General features: G+C 39.1%; 1 protein-coding gene across 3 annotated transcripts in view; it reads right to left on the reverse strand.

Annotated features, from left to right (window-relative positions):
* GABRB2 (gamma-aminobutyric acid type A receptor subunit beta2) overlaps positions 1 to 17,884 on the reverse strand; it is a 196,417-nt gene that overhangs the window by 11,692 nt on the left and 166,841 nt on the right. The window contains exons 8-9 of one of the 3 annotated variants that reach the window (XM_008147648.3): positions 16,739 to 16,980; positions 12,502 to 12,615 (exon numbers count right to left, since the gene is read on the reverse strand). In XM_008147648.3, the coding sequence (XP_008145870.1) occupies positions 12,502 to 12,615; positions 16,739 to 16,980 (356 nt within the window). Of the gene's footprint in view, positions 1 to 12,501; positions 12,616 to 16,732; positions 16,981 to 17,884 lie in introns of all 3 variants that reach the window. The other 2 variants (XM_008147650.3, XM_054717038.1) reach the window with 2 other exon arrangements.

Raw genomic sequence — 17,884 nt, forward strand, 5'->3', positions numbered from 1 at the left:
AAGAAGAAAACCCTGACCTCTCTTTCCCTCGAAAAGCAGGAGATAAGTGACTCTCCCATGTGATGGGTGCCCTGGCTACTGCTGAGGGCTGAGAGACACCCTCTCTCACAGTAAAGAGAATCCAGATCAGAAAAGCCCATCTAAACAAGCCTTGCATAACCTTTACTAATTTACTACCCAGACCTTGCTTAGATTCCTTCCTAATGGGTATTAACTCTCTATCCTGTCAATTTCCTCAGAAATGTATTGTTTCTTTGTCTCAAAAGTATAAAAAAGTGCCTGGTTTGATCATTTCTTTGAGTCTCAATTGATGATCTGAGATATTGTGAATGTCCCATGTGCATGTATTAATTTTTCCCCCCTGCTACTCTAGGTCTTCTATAAATTTTATTTTAGTCCAGCCAGAAGAACTAAAGGAGGGTCAATGGGAGGAATTCTTGCCCTCCCCAACACTCCCTTTCATCTGGTGATCTGAGATAATGAAATGAGGTATCACAGGAAACAGTGTAAAAACTATAAGTGTTACTACACCAGGGCCCAATATTATCATAATCTAATGGGCCTGTCAGCTATGTTATTTACTACTTACTTTTCAGTTTACTATTTAATTTCTCTTCTAATATAGACAATGTAAGAAGTATATGTTTTTGGATGAGCCATTTTTAGAGTAAGAGTTGGGTCCAAAGTACTTTTAGGTGTCCTTGACCCAGGAAATTACTTGATAATATTTCTCATTATAGACTTTTTTCCATATTTTCAAAAAAAAAGTGTTAAAAAATTGTTCCTAATCACAGAGTAGGATATGTGCTCTGTGAAAGTGTTTGTAATTTTAAATTATTGAGCAAATTTGCATATAGTAGAAATAAATGATAGTATGTTTAATAGATATGAGGCTATGGAACTAACACATTTCAGGAAGGACGATTCCAGTAGACGTTCAGTGATGCTTAAGGTGGAGATGACAAGACACGTGGAGTTGTCTGATGTTAAAAATATGGCTTATAAAGTGTCAGAGCTGAGACTGAATGTTGAGTCTCCTGAGTTTCAATCTACTGCTCCGAGTTAGAGAAGTATTAGTTTTCCATGGGGACCTATATCTGCAGGGAGCCATGCGCAGTGTTGTTATAGGTATGTCCCAGCTTGGAAAAGAATAGGGAGTCTCTGTCCAACTGTGTCACTGGAATCTTGACAATGGTGACAACTTCAATACGAAAGCTGAACAGCATGGGCGTGACTGCTCCTAGGGAAGAGCAGTTACTGTCAGTCCAGATCACCCCCGTCCTCCTGCCCCCTAACTTCCTCCTTCTCTCCTCCCTCCCTCTTTCAGACAACAATTATAAGAATCCTATATAATAAAACCCTAATATGCAAATTGACCCAATGGCAGAATGACTGGTGGAGCGACTGGTCGCTATGACACGCACTGACCACCAGGGGCAGACGCTCAATGCAGGAGCTGCCTGTAGGCCCTGACCAGTGGTGGCGGCGGGGGCGGGGCCGGCAAGCGGGCAGCACCAGGTCGCCAGCCAAGGCAGGTGCCAGCGGGGGCCCCCTGATTGCCCCGCCAGTCGCCCCGCCAGTCACCCTGCAGAGGGAGGCGACTGGTGGTGGGGAGCGGGGCTGACAAGTGGGCAGTGCTGGGCCAGCCAAGGTAGGTGCCAGTGGGGACCCCTGATCGCCCCGCAGGTCATCCCATAGAGAGAGGTGACTGGTGGTGGTGGTGGGGTGCAGGGCAGGTGAGCAGGAGGTGCCAGGCAAGCTAAGGTGGGTGCCAGGGCAGCCCCCCCAATCACCTCACAGGTCACCCTGCAGAGGGAGGCAACTGGTGGCAGTGGCAGGGGGTGGGACCGGCAAGTAGGTGGCACCAGGCCAGCCAAGGCAGGTGTGAGTAGGGGCTCTAATCGCCCCACTGGTCGCCCCACAGATCGGCCCTGATTGCCGGCCAGGCCTAGGGACCCTACCTGTGCATGAATTTCGTGCACTGAGCCTCTAGTATGATATAAGCAATAACTATTAGAAATGAGCATGAGCTATTTATATGTAACTAGAGGCCCGGTGCATGAAATTCGTGCACGGGGGAGGGGGGTTCCTTAGCCTGGCCTGCACCCTCTGGTAATCCAGAACCCCTTGGGAGATGTCCGACTGCTGGTTTAGGCCCGATCCCGCAGGGATCCCTGTGGGATCGCACCTAAACCGGCAGTCAGACATCCCTCTCCCAATCCAGGACCACTGGCTCTTAACCGCTCACCTGCCTGCCTGATCGCTCCTAACTTCTCACCTGCTTGCCTGCCTGATCGCCCCTAACCACTCGCCTGCCTGCTTGCCTGATCACCCCTAACCGCTCTCCTGCCTGCCTAATTGCCCCTAACCGCCTCTGCCTTGGCCCCTGCCGCAGCAGCTTCGTCCGGAAGGATGCCCAGAAGGTCGTTCAGCTGTCCGGTCTAATTAGCATATTATGCTTTCATTATTATAGATTATCTTGGGTTATTCTGGGTCAGTGATACAAGAGGGAGTGGGAAAAGTAAGACATGTTTGTGTGTGGTTTGTATGTGTTAAGAGTGTGGAAAGTATAGTGAGGTATAGTAAGTGTGTGCCTGTGTGTGTGTGTGTGTGCGTGTGCGTGCGTGTGTGTGTGTGCGTATGTGTGTGTGTGAGAGAGGGAGAGAGAGAGAGAGAGAGAGAGAGAGAGAGAGAGAGAGAGAGAGAAAGAGGTCTCTAGAAAATCAGGTGAGAATATGTCTACACACACCAGTTTCTTAAATCTTAAACTTTACATAACATATACTCATCTTAACAGTTCAAACACTACCGAAAGATGTGAAGTAAAAAACAGAAGAGCTTCTACCATCCCATTCTCCTGTACTAGGAACACAGGTTTTGAGAGAGAGTGCAATAATGCTTGTGCTACTGGTTTTACCCTTGGAAAAATATAAAGTTGACCATTATCTTGCACCAACATATTGGTATTTCAAGATGGATTAAATGGAAAGCATGAAACAACAAATTAGGTATACAAAGAACAATTTTCAGAAAAATTTAGAAGACCACATGCTTATCTTGGAGTTACAAGAGGAATTTTTATCCATTTCAGAAGACACAAATTACAAAAGCATGAACAACTAGACATATAAAAATAAAAACTTGTATGACATAAATGAGAGCTTGGAAAATGATCTGCAATGCACATGCAAACAAATGGTTTATATATCTGTTATACTTACAACTCTTGAAACTGACAACAAAGAAAATGGGATAAAAATAAGAATAGGCAATTCAAAGGGAAGTCAATTCCAATAGCATATGAAAAGATACTCAATTATTTAAGAAATGTGAGAAATACAAGCAAAAATAACATTATAAACATCATAGATTGCAAAGAGCAATCAATAATACTGCTGAAGGGAAAGTGCGAGAGAGAAGCTGTTCATATAGATGTATAAATAGACGTAATAGATGTATCAAAATAATTACCAGATAGTATTGGTGTCTCTTTCTTCAGGGAAAGGTAGGATTTATTTGGCTTTTACTTTCTTATATTTTTTTAAAATGTAAATAAAAATAACCCCGTGCTTTAAAGATGTAACTAGAAAGGAGGCCCACCAAAATTAGGCTAATTGTGGTTTTACCTGTTGAGAATGGCAAGAAAAAAGAAATATACAAATTAAATCTCTTTATAAGGTTAAATATATTATTATTCTCTTCTGAAATGACACTGTGATGATGCTGTTATTTGCTTTTAGTATTCTCTGGATTCAACTTGGTAGGTTTATATAAGGATTTTTTTTTTTCCCTCTGTGACATTTGTTAGTGAAGTGAACCCAGTTTCCTTCATGTACTTTTGTTCTTTTACATTTGTCTTTGGCATCTTATTTATATTATGCTACTTTCCAGAATCATTTGGAAGTTTTCCTCTTTCTGCTATAATCTGCAAGAATCAAAATACCACTGGAAGTATTTGCTTTTTAATGCAGGACTTGATTTATTGGTGAAACCTTCTAGGCCAGCGATTTACAATCTCATGGCACACATAAACTAATTACTAAAATTCTGCGGCACACCAAAATTTATTTTTTGCCAATCTGACAAAAAATAGGTATAATTTTGATTCATTCACACCAGACAGCTGTTGTGTTGGCTGTTGGTCATTTTTTTATTTGACCATCTAAGGGAAAAGAGGTCAGTGCCCCTGACTAAGTAGTCAGGTATTGTATGTTTTAAAAATTCTTGAGGTACTCCAGTGTGCAGCGGCACACCCATTGAAAATCGTCCATATGGCCTTTTGATGAGGGTGTTAACATTTTTCTGTCTGTTTTTTTTTTTAGTTTTATCTTTGGTAATTGGTCTGTTTTTATTTTTTTCCTTTGGTCAGTTTTGCTAATTTATATTTTCTAAGAATGTCAGGTATTTTATCCACATTTACTAAGATCTCTGCATAATTTTCTTTTAATGTCACCTTCCTATATAATTATTATTATTTTACATTTTTTTTTACTTTGGTGTATCCATATTGGCTCCCTCTTTGTTACTTTAATACATTTTTTTCTTGATCATTTATTTTCCTATTTTACTTAGCTTTATTTGTAAAGAACTGATATATTTCTACATTATTTTGTTTTGATTTTTTCATTTGATATTAATACTTTCTTCTGCTTTTAGATATTTTGTTGCTAGTTTTTAAACTTCTTGAATTATGCATTTAATTCATTTAAAAAATTATTTGCTACAAAGGTGTTTGAAGCTACAACTTTCTCACTGTTAACTATTTAAACCACATTCCTTAGAATTATTTTACATTTTAAATTGCTATTATTTTGTAAATGTTCTTCAATTTAATTTTTATTGTATCTTTGACACATAAGTTGTATAAATATGAGTTTATAAATTAATAAACTTTATTCAATATACTACTTACCTAATGTTTCTGTCATTTTCTCTTTTTTAGTTATCATTTTGATTTATTTAGAGGCTATTTTAATGTGAAGTTTATTAATTACATATGACTTATTAATTAATATCTTTATTTTGGATTGCAATTTTTATAAAATATATCTGTATTAATATATCTCTTTCTTTAATTCATCTTTATACAGTAATAATGTTCAATCCTCAATCTTCTTTGGATTTGGATTTGCCTCACTTGTTTTTTCCATATGACTTGATTTAGAATATTTTCTAATACCTTTATAAGTATTGCTAATAAATAGCATTTATGGGGGTTAGTTGCTTGATTCAACTTTAACATATTATTTTGATAGGTGAGTTGATAATTTGCTCTAATTATAACAGTTAAAACAAGCTTGGTCTTAAATCTTAATTTCTGCTCTAACTTTGCTTTTAAGATGTCTTTATCCTTATTTCTGATGTCTAGCTTTAGTTACATTATCTGCATCTTTCTTTACTTCTTTATTATTATCAAAGGTTTTTATAAGATGAATTGTCAGTTTTTGATTCTTCTACCATAATGGTCCTCAGTCTTCCATGCTTCAGTGTATACCACAGAGATCTGAGAGAATAAAAGGTAGATCCCTCAGCTTTCCCACGAAAGGTTTTAGTTTATTATGTCTCAGGTAGAATCAACTGTTTAAGCAAGCCTCCCAGGTGACCCTGGTGTAGGCAGTCTTTGGTAGACCCAATGAGAATACTCTCATAGTAATTATCCATGTTAATTTAAAACATATCCTTAATCTTCAACCTCTTGATTCATAAGCTCTAAAAATGAAAAAGTAAATATTAAGTTCTTGTTATAAATTAGAAAACAAACACTTTCTCCCTTCTCATCAACACCCAACCTGATCTTTTTTTTTTTTTTTTTTTTTACATATCTTTAGTATCTAGTTTAAAAAAATATTTCAATTATCTTTTATTCTGTAACTTTAACTTCTGGAATTGTATAGCTTCAGTTTTGGGTGCCACCTTTAGTTCTAAATGCTAGCATACTGCCTTTCCCTATTCTAAAGTTCCTCATATTGACTATCTTTTATTAGGGGCTAGACTTTTTTCTTTAAGCTATTATTTTATTTTTTAAAATAAGGACTCATAGATGCTATGTTCCCTAAGATCTTGAATGTTGAGGATAGACTGTCTTTCTTTTGTCTTTATATGTCAATAATAATATTCTTAGGTTATATTTTCTTCCCCCCAGAACCCTGCCACATTTTCCATTGTCTTACAAAATTTAATATTTCTATGGGGTAGTTTGAGACCTATCTTTTTTCTTCCTTGTAGCTCATTCACTTTTTCTTCCTTGTAGCTCATTCACTTTTCAGAAGGTTAACAATTTCAGAAGAATATAACAAGGAGGGAGTGAGATTGTCTAATTTTAAATGTTGGAATACAGTATATCCTTTTGGCCTACTGATTAATTTCATTGCAGATATGTATAAATATATAATATATAGCAAGAGTGTAGCCTCTAGTCATATTTTCTGTTCAACCATTTCTTAGCTGTCTAACCTTAAGTTAATTACACTCTCTGTGTATCAGTTAATCATTTGTTAAATTATAATAATATATGGCAATACTAGGGACTTATGACATAATATATGTAAACTGTCTAAGCACAGAGAAGGCATTCAAGAATTATTTATTAGTATAATTATTACAATTAGTTATTGATGTCAGGTATAAATACAGTCATGTGCCACAAAATTATTTTTCAGTCAACAATGACCCACATTTTATAATTCCATAGATCAGTGATTTTCAACCAGTGTGCCACAAGAATTTTTAAAATATGCAACACAAGGGCACTGACCTATTTTTTTTTTATTTTTATTAAATGTGTTTTTACTGATTTCAGAGAGAGGAAGGGAGAGAGAGAAGAGATAGAAACATCAATGATGAGAGAAAATCATCAATTGGCTGCCTCCTGAACGCCCCCTACTGGGGATTGAGCCCATAACCCAAGCATGTGCACTGACCAGGAATCCAACTGTGACCTCCTGGTTCATAGGTTGACTCTCAACCACTGAGCCACATGGGCTGGGCAAGGACAGTGACCTCTTTTTCTTTAGAATGGCAAATAAAAAATGACAACAGCCAACACAACAATAGTTGTCCAGTGTGAATGAATCAAAATTATACCTTTTTTTTTTTTTTTTGGTCAGATGACAAAATATATATTTTTTGGTGTGGTGCAGAATTTTACTAATTAGTTTGTGTGCACCATGAGATAAAAAAGGTTGAAAATTCCTTTCATAGATTATAATAAAGTTATAGCCATTTTCATGTCTTAGGGCAACACATTACTCATGAGTGTGGTGATACTGGTGTAAACAAACATACTGCACTGCCAATCATGATTGTGCCTAATGCTTATCTATACTAATCATAGAGGAATATGCAAATTGTCCGGGACACCGTCACACTAACAGTAATGACCAGCAGGCTGCCTTGGGCAACAAGGCCAGCAGGGGGTTTAGTGAGGGGTGACCAAATGACTGAATAGCAGGCTGCGTGGGGCGACCAGGTCGGTGGTGGGGTGGGGGGGGGCAGTCAGTTAGGGGCGATCAGGCAGGTGAGCAGTTAGGAGCCAGTGGTCCCGGATTGTGAGGGGGATGGCCTAAACCAGCAGTCGGACATCCCACGAGAGGTCTTGGATTAGAGAGGGTGCAGGCTGGGCTAAGGGGATCCCCACCCCATGCACGAATTTTATGCACTGGACCTCTAGTGCAATAATAATAAATGACTATGTTACTGGTTTGTGTATTCACTATAGTATACTTTTTGTTATTATTATAGAGTATACTCTTTCTACTTTCTGAAAAAGCAGCTTGCAGCAAAATAGTAGCTGTGTTATGCTAGCAGCAGCCTCACACATCTCCTCCTGTTTACTGTGTCTCTTGATTGCATCATTATCTCTTGTGCTTGATTTAATCTTATGCTGTTCTTTGTACAGTAACATGCTGTACAGCTTGTAGCCTAGGAGCAATAGTCTCTGCTCTATAGCCCTGGTATGGAGTAGGCTGTGCCATCTAGGCTTGTGTAAGTGCACAAGGTTCGTGCAGTGACGAAATCACGTAATGATGTATTTCTTAGAACATACCCCTTTGTTAAGTGGCACATGGTGTATTTTTTCAATTCCATATTTTCCATCTACACTTCATTGACATCATGGTTCTGCATCTTTAAACTATTGTCCTGTCCTATATACTTACTGTGTTTACTCTAAGTGGTCTATATCTCTACATCTCTTTTCCTCTGCATTTGGCATCATTTTCTACAACCTGAACTTTGTGTTAATGCCTTGATGTTTGCCATACTGATTCTCTTTCTTACTATTTTAGATTTAGTTTTTAGTTTCTATAAAGATTGTTTTGCTTTCATTTTACCTCCTTAATTACCTTTTGTTTATAAACTCATCCTTGACCTTTTGTTTTATATTCTCTTTCAATTTTTGGTAAAAAAAACCCCACATGTATTATGAAAAAATTTAATTTTTCAAAAAGTACTTTTTCCCCCCAATAAAAGAGTCACTATCTGTCTTTTGCATCCTGAGTTTCTCTCTGCTGCTCATGTATGTGTACTGGGGGGTGGGAGTGGGGGGGAGAGGAGCAGGGGGAAGGGAGAGAGAGAGAGAGAAAGAGGGAAAGAGAGAAAAAGGAAATGGACTCATTGGCAGTTTTCTTGAATGGTTCCCATGTTGTTTCTTTGTTTAGATGCTCCATTTTGACGTGGACCTTCTTATAAGGTCTCCCCATTTGCTCAACTACAGCTTGAGTAAATTTCTCTGGATTCTGCTTGCAGCAATGTTGGCTCTGCTTATGCATCTCTGCCTCTCTGCAGAGCCTCAGTTTGAGTTGAGCGTTGTTTTGTTCTATTGCTGTTTCATTCTCTATGGCTTTTGGACAGGGGGGAGAAAAATTGTACATGGGTTTTTATCTCCACTTCTCTAAGACTTTTGACAACTGGACACAGACATCAGTTTTCTATTGGTCATTTTAAGGGCTGGGTGGTGTGTGTGTGTGTGTGTGCGTGTGTGTGTGTGTGTGTGTGTACTGCCATGCTCTCATATGGTGCTAGTAGGTATGTACACTATAGCAGAAATTTTCTGGGGAACAACTTGGCAATGTGGATCACTGTTTTAAAGACACTTTTTGACCCAGGAATTCCATATTAAGAACTAGATTAGGAGTCAATCATGTACAAACAAGTCAGCAATGGGATGCTTATTTTAGACTTATTTATAATAGAAAACCACTTAGGAACAATGCAAATATCTAACAACAGGTACTCATTTCATAAATTATGGTACATAAATTCAATAAAATGTCTTGTAGCTATTAGAAATGATTTATATTTAAGTAAAGTATACAAAGTGGTTAAGTAGAAAATAGCAGTATACAAAATAGTAGAGCAAAACTGTGTATGTAAACATATCACTAATCCTATCTAATAAAAGAGTAATATGCAAATTGACCATCACTCAAACACACAAGATGGCTGTCCCATGTGGTCAAAGATGGCTGCCCCCATGTGGACACAAGATGGCCACCACAAGATGGCCAGCAGGGGAGGGCAGTTGGGAGGGACCAGGCCTGCAATGGAGGGCAATTGGGGGTGATCAAGCCTGCAAGGGAGGGCAGTTAGGGGTGACCAGGCCAGCAGAGGAGGGAAGTTGGGGGCGACCGGGCCTGCAGGGAAGGGCAGTTGTGGGGACCCAGGCCTGCAAGGGCAGAGCAGTTGGGGGGGACCAGACCTGCAGGGGAGGGCAGTTGGGGGACCAGGCCTGTAGGGGAGGACAGTTAGGGGTGACCATGCCTGCAGGGGATGGCAGTTAGGGGTGACCAGGCCTTCAGAGGGCAGTTAGGGGTGACCAGGTCAGCAGGGGAGGGCAGTTAGGGGCAAACAGGCTGGCAGGGGAGCAGTTAGGCATCAATCAGGCTGTTAGGGGAGTGGTTAGGGGGTGATCAGGCTGGCAGGCAGAAGCGGTTAGGGGCAATCAGGAAGGCAGGCAGGTGAGCAGTTGGGAGCCAGCAGTCCTGGATTGTGAGAGGGATGTCCGACTGCCTGTTTAGGCCTGATCCTAAATGAGCAGTCAGACATCCCTCGAGAGGTCCCAGATTGGAGAGGGTGCAGGCTGGGCTGAGGGACAACCCCCTTTCCCCCTGCCCGCCCCCCCAGTGCACGAATTTCGTGCACCAGGCCTCTAGTTGTGAATAAAAGGCAATGCTGACAATGATTATATCTAGGTGTGGGGGTTTAGGTGATTTTCATTGCCCTTTTCACTTTTTATAAAATATAATGATCCTGAATTACTTTTATAATCAGAAAAATAGTAATAGTAATAGAGGAACAAAGTAACCCCTTGAGAAACATATACTCCCTGCTATCACCTCCAGAATAAGAGCAACTATTGAGTGCTCTTTGCCTGGCACCATAAAGGCCCTTAATTATCTAATTTAATGCTCACAGTAGCTCAATGAGGCAGAAATTAGTGTTTCAGTTTTCAGTTGAGGAACTGGAGGGATGGAAAGGTTAAACACATCTAATGGCACATGGTCCGTGAAAGACCATGCCTGAATGTGAGCCCAGTTGAGTATGATTCGAAAAGGCACCAGCTTCCCAGTGCATCCTGTTGCCTCTGAGGATTGTCCCATATAACTTGATGCTTTTACAAGTTACAGGTTTATCAGCTCATTATTCAAAGTTTTGAATATTGGTCCTTGTTTCTCAGTTTAATTATGAACCTGAAAGAGGACTCAGGTGATAGAACAGACATACCAAACAAAGGACAGTATCTCAGAGGGAAGGCAGGGGTGGGTGGGAAGAGATCAACCAAAGAACTTGCATGCATATATGCATAACCCGTGGACACAGACAATAGGGTAGTGAAGGCCCAGGGTGGGGTGGGTGGGGAGGAGCAGGCTAGAAGGGGTCAATGGGAAAAAAGGGGACATATATAATACTTTCAACAATAAATATTTTAAAAAGCAGAAGACATTAAGATTCAGATTTCAATGTAAATCATTGAGCATTCTCTTTAACAGGTCATCAGGGTATCATTAGCTCTTTCAAGCTATCAACTGAACAATTTAATGCACCAAAGAGACACATTTTCTTTAAAATATCCTTATGATCTGAGGATTTTCTGAATTTTCATGTAACTTTACCCAGTCATTAGACCAATCATGTAGTATACTTTGATTTTGATTTTGAAAAAATACAACTGTTTTCATCATAAACCTAAACTCCAGCTGTAGAACATTTTTAAATCATTAGCATTCTACCCAGAATACAGCCCAATCAAACCAGTCTACTTCAATTTCAAAAACAGTAGCTAGAATTCAAAACAAGAACAATACAAATGAGAGAGCCTGAGAGAACAGACAGAGTAGGGACTGGATGTTTAGGGGATTAGGACTAAAATAGTGATGAACAGAGTTTCAAACATCTCCTGGAATGTAGTTTATCATACTCTGTTACTATACGTAATACAACAAGTAACCAAGTTAAAAAACAACTTAAAACTAAGTCGTTATTTAATAGGTTAACCATCCTTGTTCCTCACCCCAAGAGCAATAATAATGAATACAGAGGAATTTGAGGTTAGGGCAATAAAATTAAGGAAGAACATGATACTCAGAAGATACAATAATGACAGCTCATCTGGCATCAAGCCCTCGTAAGAAAGATTCACAAGCATTTAATATCATTCACTGCCTTGCCAAGAAATAGAAATTTTAAAAAGCTGAAGTCGGACAAGTAGTGTGTGATAAGGTAAAATGGTGACAATCATCATCATCATCATCATCCTCATCCTCTTCTTCCTCCTCCTTCTCGTCCTCTTCCTCCTCCTCCAATATGGAGGTCGATATGAATGACAATTTGCCAATTAAGAATTGCAAACATGAAAACTCAGAAACTAAACTCTAAGTAGTAGTCAAAAATAGGCTTTCTTTGGAAAACTTCATTCAAGAGTTTTGATGCAGAACAATCTCAATCACTGCCTCCTTTCTATCAATAAAATAGTGCTGGGTCTGCCAAGATAATACTTATTTGTAAAATAAGTAACAACGAAGCAACAAGGACTTGATGCAAACATAACATTCCTAGGCACAAATTCATAATCTTGGACAAAAACAAGTTCCTCAGTTCTGAGCCAACCAACAGGAGAAATGCACAATTCTTCTTCACTTATTCCACTAGCCCAAAGACACAAAAGAGCATTAAGGAATGGCAGAGTATGGGATGACACTCTACCCTCTCAGTACCATGAACAGGAATCTCAAGTGATGATTCACTTGGTTTCTTTCTCTAGCACAACAATCTCAACTGAATGGAACACTGAAGCTTAGATTCATCATCGCTGTATTTTACAAAAGCAAACCTGGGAAAACCCCATCAGGGTCGCACAAAAACATTTAACTTATTCCCACATTTCTGTGGATACAAGTCCGTAGGTTATCTGCAAAGAATGCATACATTATTTTAAAGGGAACAGCTAAACAAATTGTCCCCAACAGAAATACAAATAAATGGATTAAAAACTGGCTAGCTAACCGTATATAGAGAGAAATCGTAATTGGTAGTCCGTCTAGTTGGGGAGAAGTTTCCAGTTGGGTCCCACAAGGATCGATATTGGGTCCCATTTTGTTTAATATCTTTATAAAAAATCTGGAAGACAAAGTAGAGAATGTGCTAATTAAATTGACTGATGCCACTAGATGAAGATTGGTGGTTAAAGTAAACTATATATAGATAAATGCTACTGGTCTTTAGAAAGACTGATGATCACAGAGAATAGGACTTCTAATTACTTGTATCTTTTTAATGTATTAAAAAAACCTAATTCCCAGCACGAGAAATAAATAGATTTAAAAGATCTTAGTGGCTTTGTATAACACAAAATTAGGCACAATGGATAAAGACAATATAGACACAATACCCATAAATGCAGAAAATGCAGAATGAAGAATGCCCCCACATAGAGGTATTTTTGGTGCAGCTTTACTTGGAAAACTGATGCTATGGATCTCTCAAAAATAGTGCTGCTGGAGGCATTTCAGGTATGCAAGAATCAACGTGGTGGAAAGGCAGGAGTAAACTAAATTCTCAAATATGTATTTACTCAGTTATTAGCAGACAAATAACATAAAACTTAAATGCAAATAAGAGAGCTGAAAACTTGAAGACATAAGCAAGAAAAGTCCATAATTTTAATCCAAAGCAAATTCTATAAGGAAACACACACACACACACACACACACACACACACACACACACACACACACAAATAGAAGAATGCAAGGGATAATAGGAAGGACTCTTCTAACATTAGGAGAGAGACTTTTTTTTTTTTACTTCTCTAGAAGACACTTGGGAAAAAGAAATGTTAAGTAGACCTCTTGTTGGTTTGAGGTTTATTTTAAAAATCTTAGTATTTTGCAACTTCATCTGTCACATTGAAGACAACTGGAAAGTGACATTGCTTGTCAGTCATGGACTCTCATGTAGACAGGTGGGTTTTTTAGGTGAAATGAAGATACAAACTAATGTGGAATCAGCTTTTCAATTCGGTATTATTTTTTCACTTGTTAGCACAGTGGGTCACACTCTGGATAAGGCCTGGAAAACCCAGCTTGAGCCTCAGAAATTTTGTTAACTTTGCTGTTCAACCCTGAAAACTTGACTTTCCCGAAAAGTTTTAGTTTTTGCATTAAATGACAGGTTAAGAACTGTATTAAGAACTGCAGATACTCTTGTTAAAATAAAGACTTACAGGAAGTTAATACAGAGAAGAGATGGAAAATGTGAAAGCGTGCCATGGAAGCAACGTGGACTCCTGCGTGGCCAGGCTTCCACTTCCCCTCCTCCCTGACCTCAGCACAGAGAGCACAGTATAAGACTCACTTTGGATGAGCTGACTCACAGCTCCCGTCTCTAGGAAACCATCAAAAGGAACATGAAAAAGTCAGTCCCCTCCCTACTGACGGATTTTTACAAAGCAGCCAACAATACTTAGCTGATTATATGTGCCCAATCTTTGGACAACAAAAAATAACTTAAGAATTACAGCTCGAAAAAAGGGACATTATTGATTAAAAATAAAATAGAGTGGCGCTATTCATGACACTCGCACAAAAGAAAGCTCTGTGCAGTCATAGCCCAATGTGGGTCTCCCCTAACCTTTCATGTTGGGGTCAAAAGGAAACCAGGGGCATCTGGAAGGCTAGCCGGTCACCTTTTTGTCTTAATCTAATCAAGGCAGCTGTGAATATTCTGACCTAAGAAATGACTGGTAAAGTTTGAAGTAGTTCATGTGCTATGGATTTTAAAGCTAATACCTGCTGATGACACATGATTTCCTTGCTTTGACTTTACAACTTCTGACCTGAAACATTTCTCCGCAGATAATTCCCTCTTTTAGGGATGGGACTGCATCCTATATGCTATTCATGTAAAATACATAAATAAACTTTGCCAACAGGCCTGGGTAGATAATATCTACTGTTTATAACATTTTAATATTTTCCACTTACTGAGTACATACCATGTACTGGGGGACTATGTTACACTCTCTATACAGTATCAAAAACACTCTTCATAAAAAACTATGAAAGAAGAATTAACCCTGTTTTACAGATGGAGCAACCAAAGGTTAGCGAGACTCATTTTCTTTTGCCTATTGTTACACAACTATTAAACTGAGAGTAAGTCTTGCACTTGACTGACCTCGAAATATTTCTTCACTAACATTGTGCTAAATGGTAACTCCTGCTGTGCTGATGCTATGCTTGGTGATCAAAGAAAGTGGAGAAACCACTTGTCTTAGAGAGTTTAAGACTAAGACAAACATTGTTTCTGGGCCCCAGTTTCTCATACTTAAAAATCAGGGAATTGGACTAGAGCAGGGGTCTTTAGCTGGGTGATACTGACATTCTGGGAGGGACAATTCTTTGCTATGACGAAGCTGCATGATGCACCATCGCTGTTCAGCAGCATCCCTGGCCTGTATCTACTCACTAAGGACCAGAAGCAACCCCCTCCCCCCTCTTTTGACAACCCATAATGTCTGCATGCCCTGAGATCCCTGGGGCATGGCTGCCCTGTGTTTTGGTCACTGCACTAGAAGAAGTCTAGGTATGTCTATTGTTCTCTCATATTCTATATTCTGAGTTGTGGGTCCACTGTCAGCCAAGAGGACCAGTTTTTTCACCACCACAGGGCACCTCCATCTCAGTACCCTGAATTTAAAACCATCAGTTTGCTGTCAAAATGCCACTCTCTGGGTCTTAAATTTGTCATTTAAATGCAAATTGGTCTGAAAAAAAAATTGGAGATATGAAAGTGAAAAAAGATCAGATGGTATTTAGTCAGCTTTGCATTAGGCAATTGATTTAGACTCATTTCAAATGGCAGGACTATGAGATAGCTTTTATTTATTTATTCATTTTCTTTTCTTTATTAAGGCCAATCAGGACAATCATAAAATGGGTTTAAATAGCACAGCCCGAGAGCCAGAATGCTATGTTGGAATCTACTGACAGTTTTCAATAAATGAAACCTCAGACACTGGAAAGAAGCTGACAGTTTCCCAGACCTTGGTTCATTGGCTTTCAAGGACCATACTTCAGATTTGCATCCTTACAAATAACGTCTCCCAGGAAAGGAGTGCTTTGGTTAGAGAATAGCCCATCAATTATCAGACCTATGGATATGTGGAAACATTAGTGAGCCAGCAGCTTTCACTGGATTTGCTCCAAATAAAACTCAATGATAGACGTTATTTATGGTCTTCTATCCTTGGAATTAAACTGATGTTCGAAATATTAGAACATCAATTAAATAATCAGTGGTATGGTTAACAGTTCCAGAGGTTTAGAAAGATTACTGTCTTCCTGGTTCCAACACTCTGAATCACGATGCCCAGGCATACCCCAGGGCAATCAAATCAGAATTTCTGGGGAAGAAACCCAGCCTTTAGTATTTTTACTGCTCTCCCAGTCATTCAACCAAGCGCTGAAGGCTAAGAATTATTGCCTTAAAGAATGAACCAGTTTATAACTGGGAATTATTCTTTGCCTGTGCCTGATTTAAGCAAGATAGTGGCCTCTTGTAGTCAAATGCTTCAGTGATTTTAAGTGGCACATGTGCAAGGCATTCAGTAATTATCTGTCACTTAAGGAGAAAATGATTCTTTTCTCTCCTCCTCCCCGCCCCCCTCCCCCTGCTTCTTCTGATGACTCCAAAGAGAAAGTCTCAGTTTGCTGCTGGTAAGTCTTAAATACATCTCTGTACTTGCTTATCTCCCTTCTAAATCCAAGAGCATGTAGAGGTCAGGCTCAGAGCCTTCATCTAGTATAGCCTAGTATTTAATAACATCATTAAATTTTTTATTTATTTATTTATACCTAAGCTTATCTTTTAGCAAGTAATACTGATTTATGTGATATGAAATTTCCTTTTTAAATAAATTTAAATAATGTGAGTAAAATTAAAGAAATATAAAGCAAATAATAGCACATATCATACTCATATGTTGAAAAAGTCACAAAGGTGGTTTTCAGGTGACTGTGGTCTGGGCAATCCTAGTGTTAAGGTAAAGGGCATCTAAATGTGTCACAGATTTGGGTTGTAATTGTGCCTCCATCGCTAATTATCTTCATGATTTGTGGAAAATTACCCATTCTCTTCCCTGGGCCATGGTTTCCTCATTTGTTAAGCAAGACCTTTGGCCTATATTGCTGGCATTCTTCTATGAGTTTAAGAAGCAAGGAAGGCCTGCCCCCGCATTTACCTTGTTGACATCCAGGCGCATCTTATCACTGTTGGCGCTTGCCCTCTCGGCTGCTTTCTTTTGGCGTTGGGGTCCCCTCCCAAAGAAGATGTAGTTGACCAAAGCATATTCCAGAAGGGCCATAAAAACAAAGACAAAGCACCCCATCAGGTACATGTCAATGGCCTTCACATAGGGGATTTTAGGGAGAGTCTCCCGGAGGTGAGTGTTGATGGTGGTCATTGTAAGGACAGTTGTAATTCCTGGAAAAAGAAAAAAAGAGAGTTAGAATAATAATGCTCCAGTGTCCTTGCTGCTCTCATTACAGCTGGAAAGATTACTATACTCTTTTAGTCATTCATATATGCCACAAAATATTTACAGGGCACTTATTATAGTCCAGCTCTGTGACAGGCCCTGGAGATATGCACAAATCATCTATTGGTAATAAACATTAATTATTTACAATCCTTCTTTAGTTATATTTATATATTACAGTTATATATCTAATGGGAGGGGGTTGAAAAGTGAATTAAAAGCTGCTGTGTTAGATACCGGTAGGTTGTGTGTTGAGAATATAGAGGAAACACAGGTTTTGGAGCTCCATTTTGAAGAATGACTGGGAGTCACCCAGACAACCCAGGACTGAAGGTCAAAAGTGAAGTTAAAGTTAGATGTAAGGACGTTGGTGGTGGAGAGAGCTTTCTGTGTGGGGTGAAGGTATACAACTCATTGAAAGACTCTCAGAAAGTCAACGTGGGTACGTGAGGATATGGTTGGAAGAATGGTGAGGAGAGTGAAGGTTAAGTAAGAGCTACATCATGGAGGGCCATATATACAGAGCCTACTGAGGAATTTGAACTTGAAAATATAGGCAATGTGGGGCCACTGGCCAGCTTGGAGCAGGGAGATATAGGGACAAATTGTGTTTATGATAGTCACTCTGGTAGCTATGGGGGCGGGTATAGTGAAGCATACAAGACAGGAATAAAGAACACTCCTTAAGAGTGTTTCCCCCCCCCCCCCAGAATAATTTGTTAGGAAGGGGAAATAAAATAATTACAACAGTAGAAAAATCAATCAATGCATTATATAGATGATATGGACAAATGATTGTAAAAAATGTGGAAACTGCAGAGGAGGTTAATAGAGAAGTTGAAACCTAAC

Source organism: Eptesicus fuscus, chromosome 6 (assembly GCF_027574615.1).
Source record: "Eptesicus fuscus isolate TK198812 chromosome 6, DD_ASM_mEF_20220401, whole genome shotgun sequence".
NCBI lineage: Eukaryota > Metazoa > Chordata > Mammalia > Chiroptera > Vespertilionidae > Eptesicus > Eptesicus fuscus.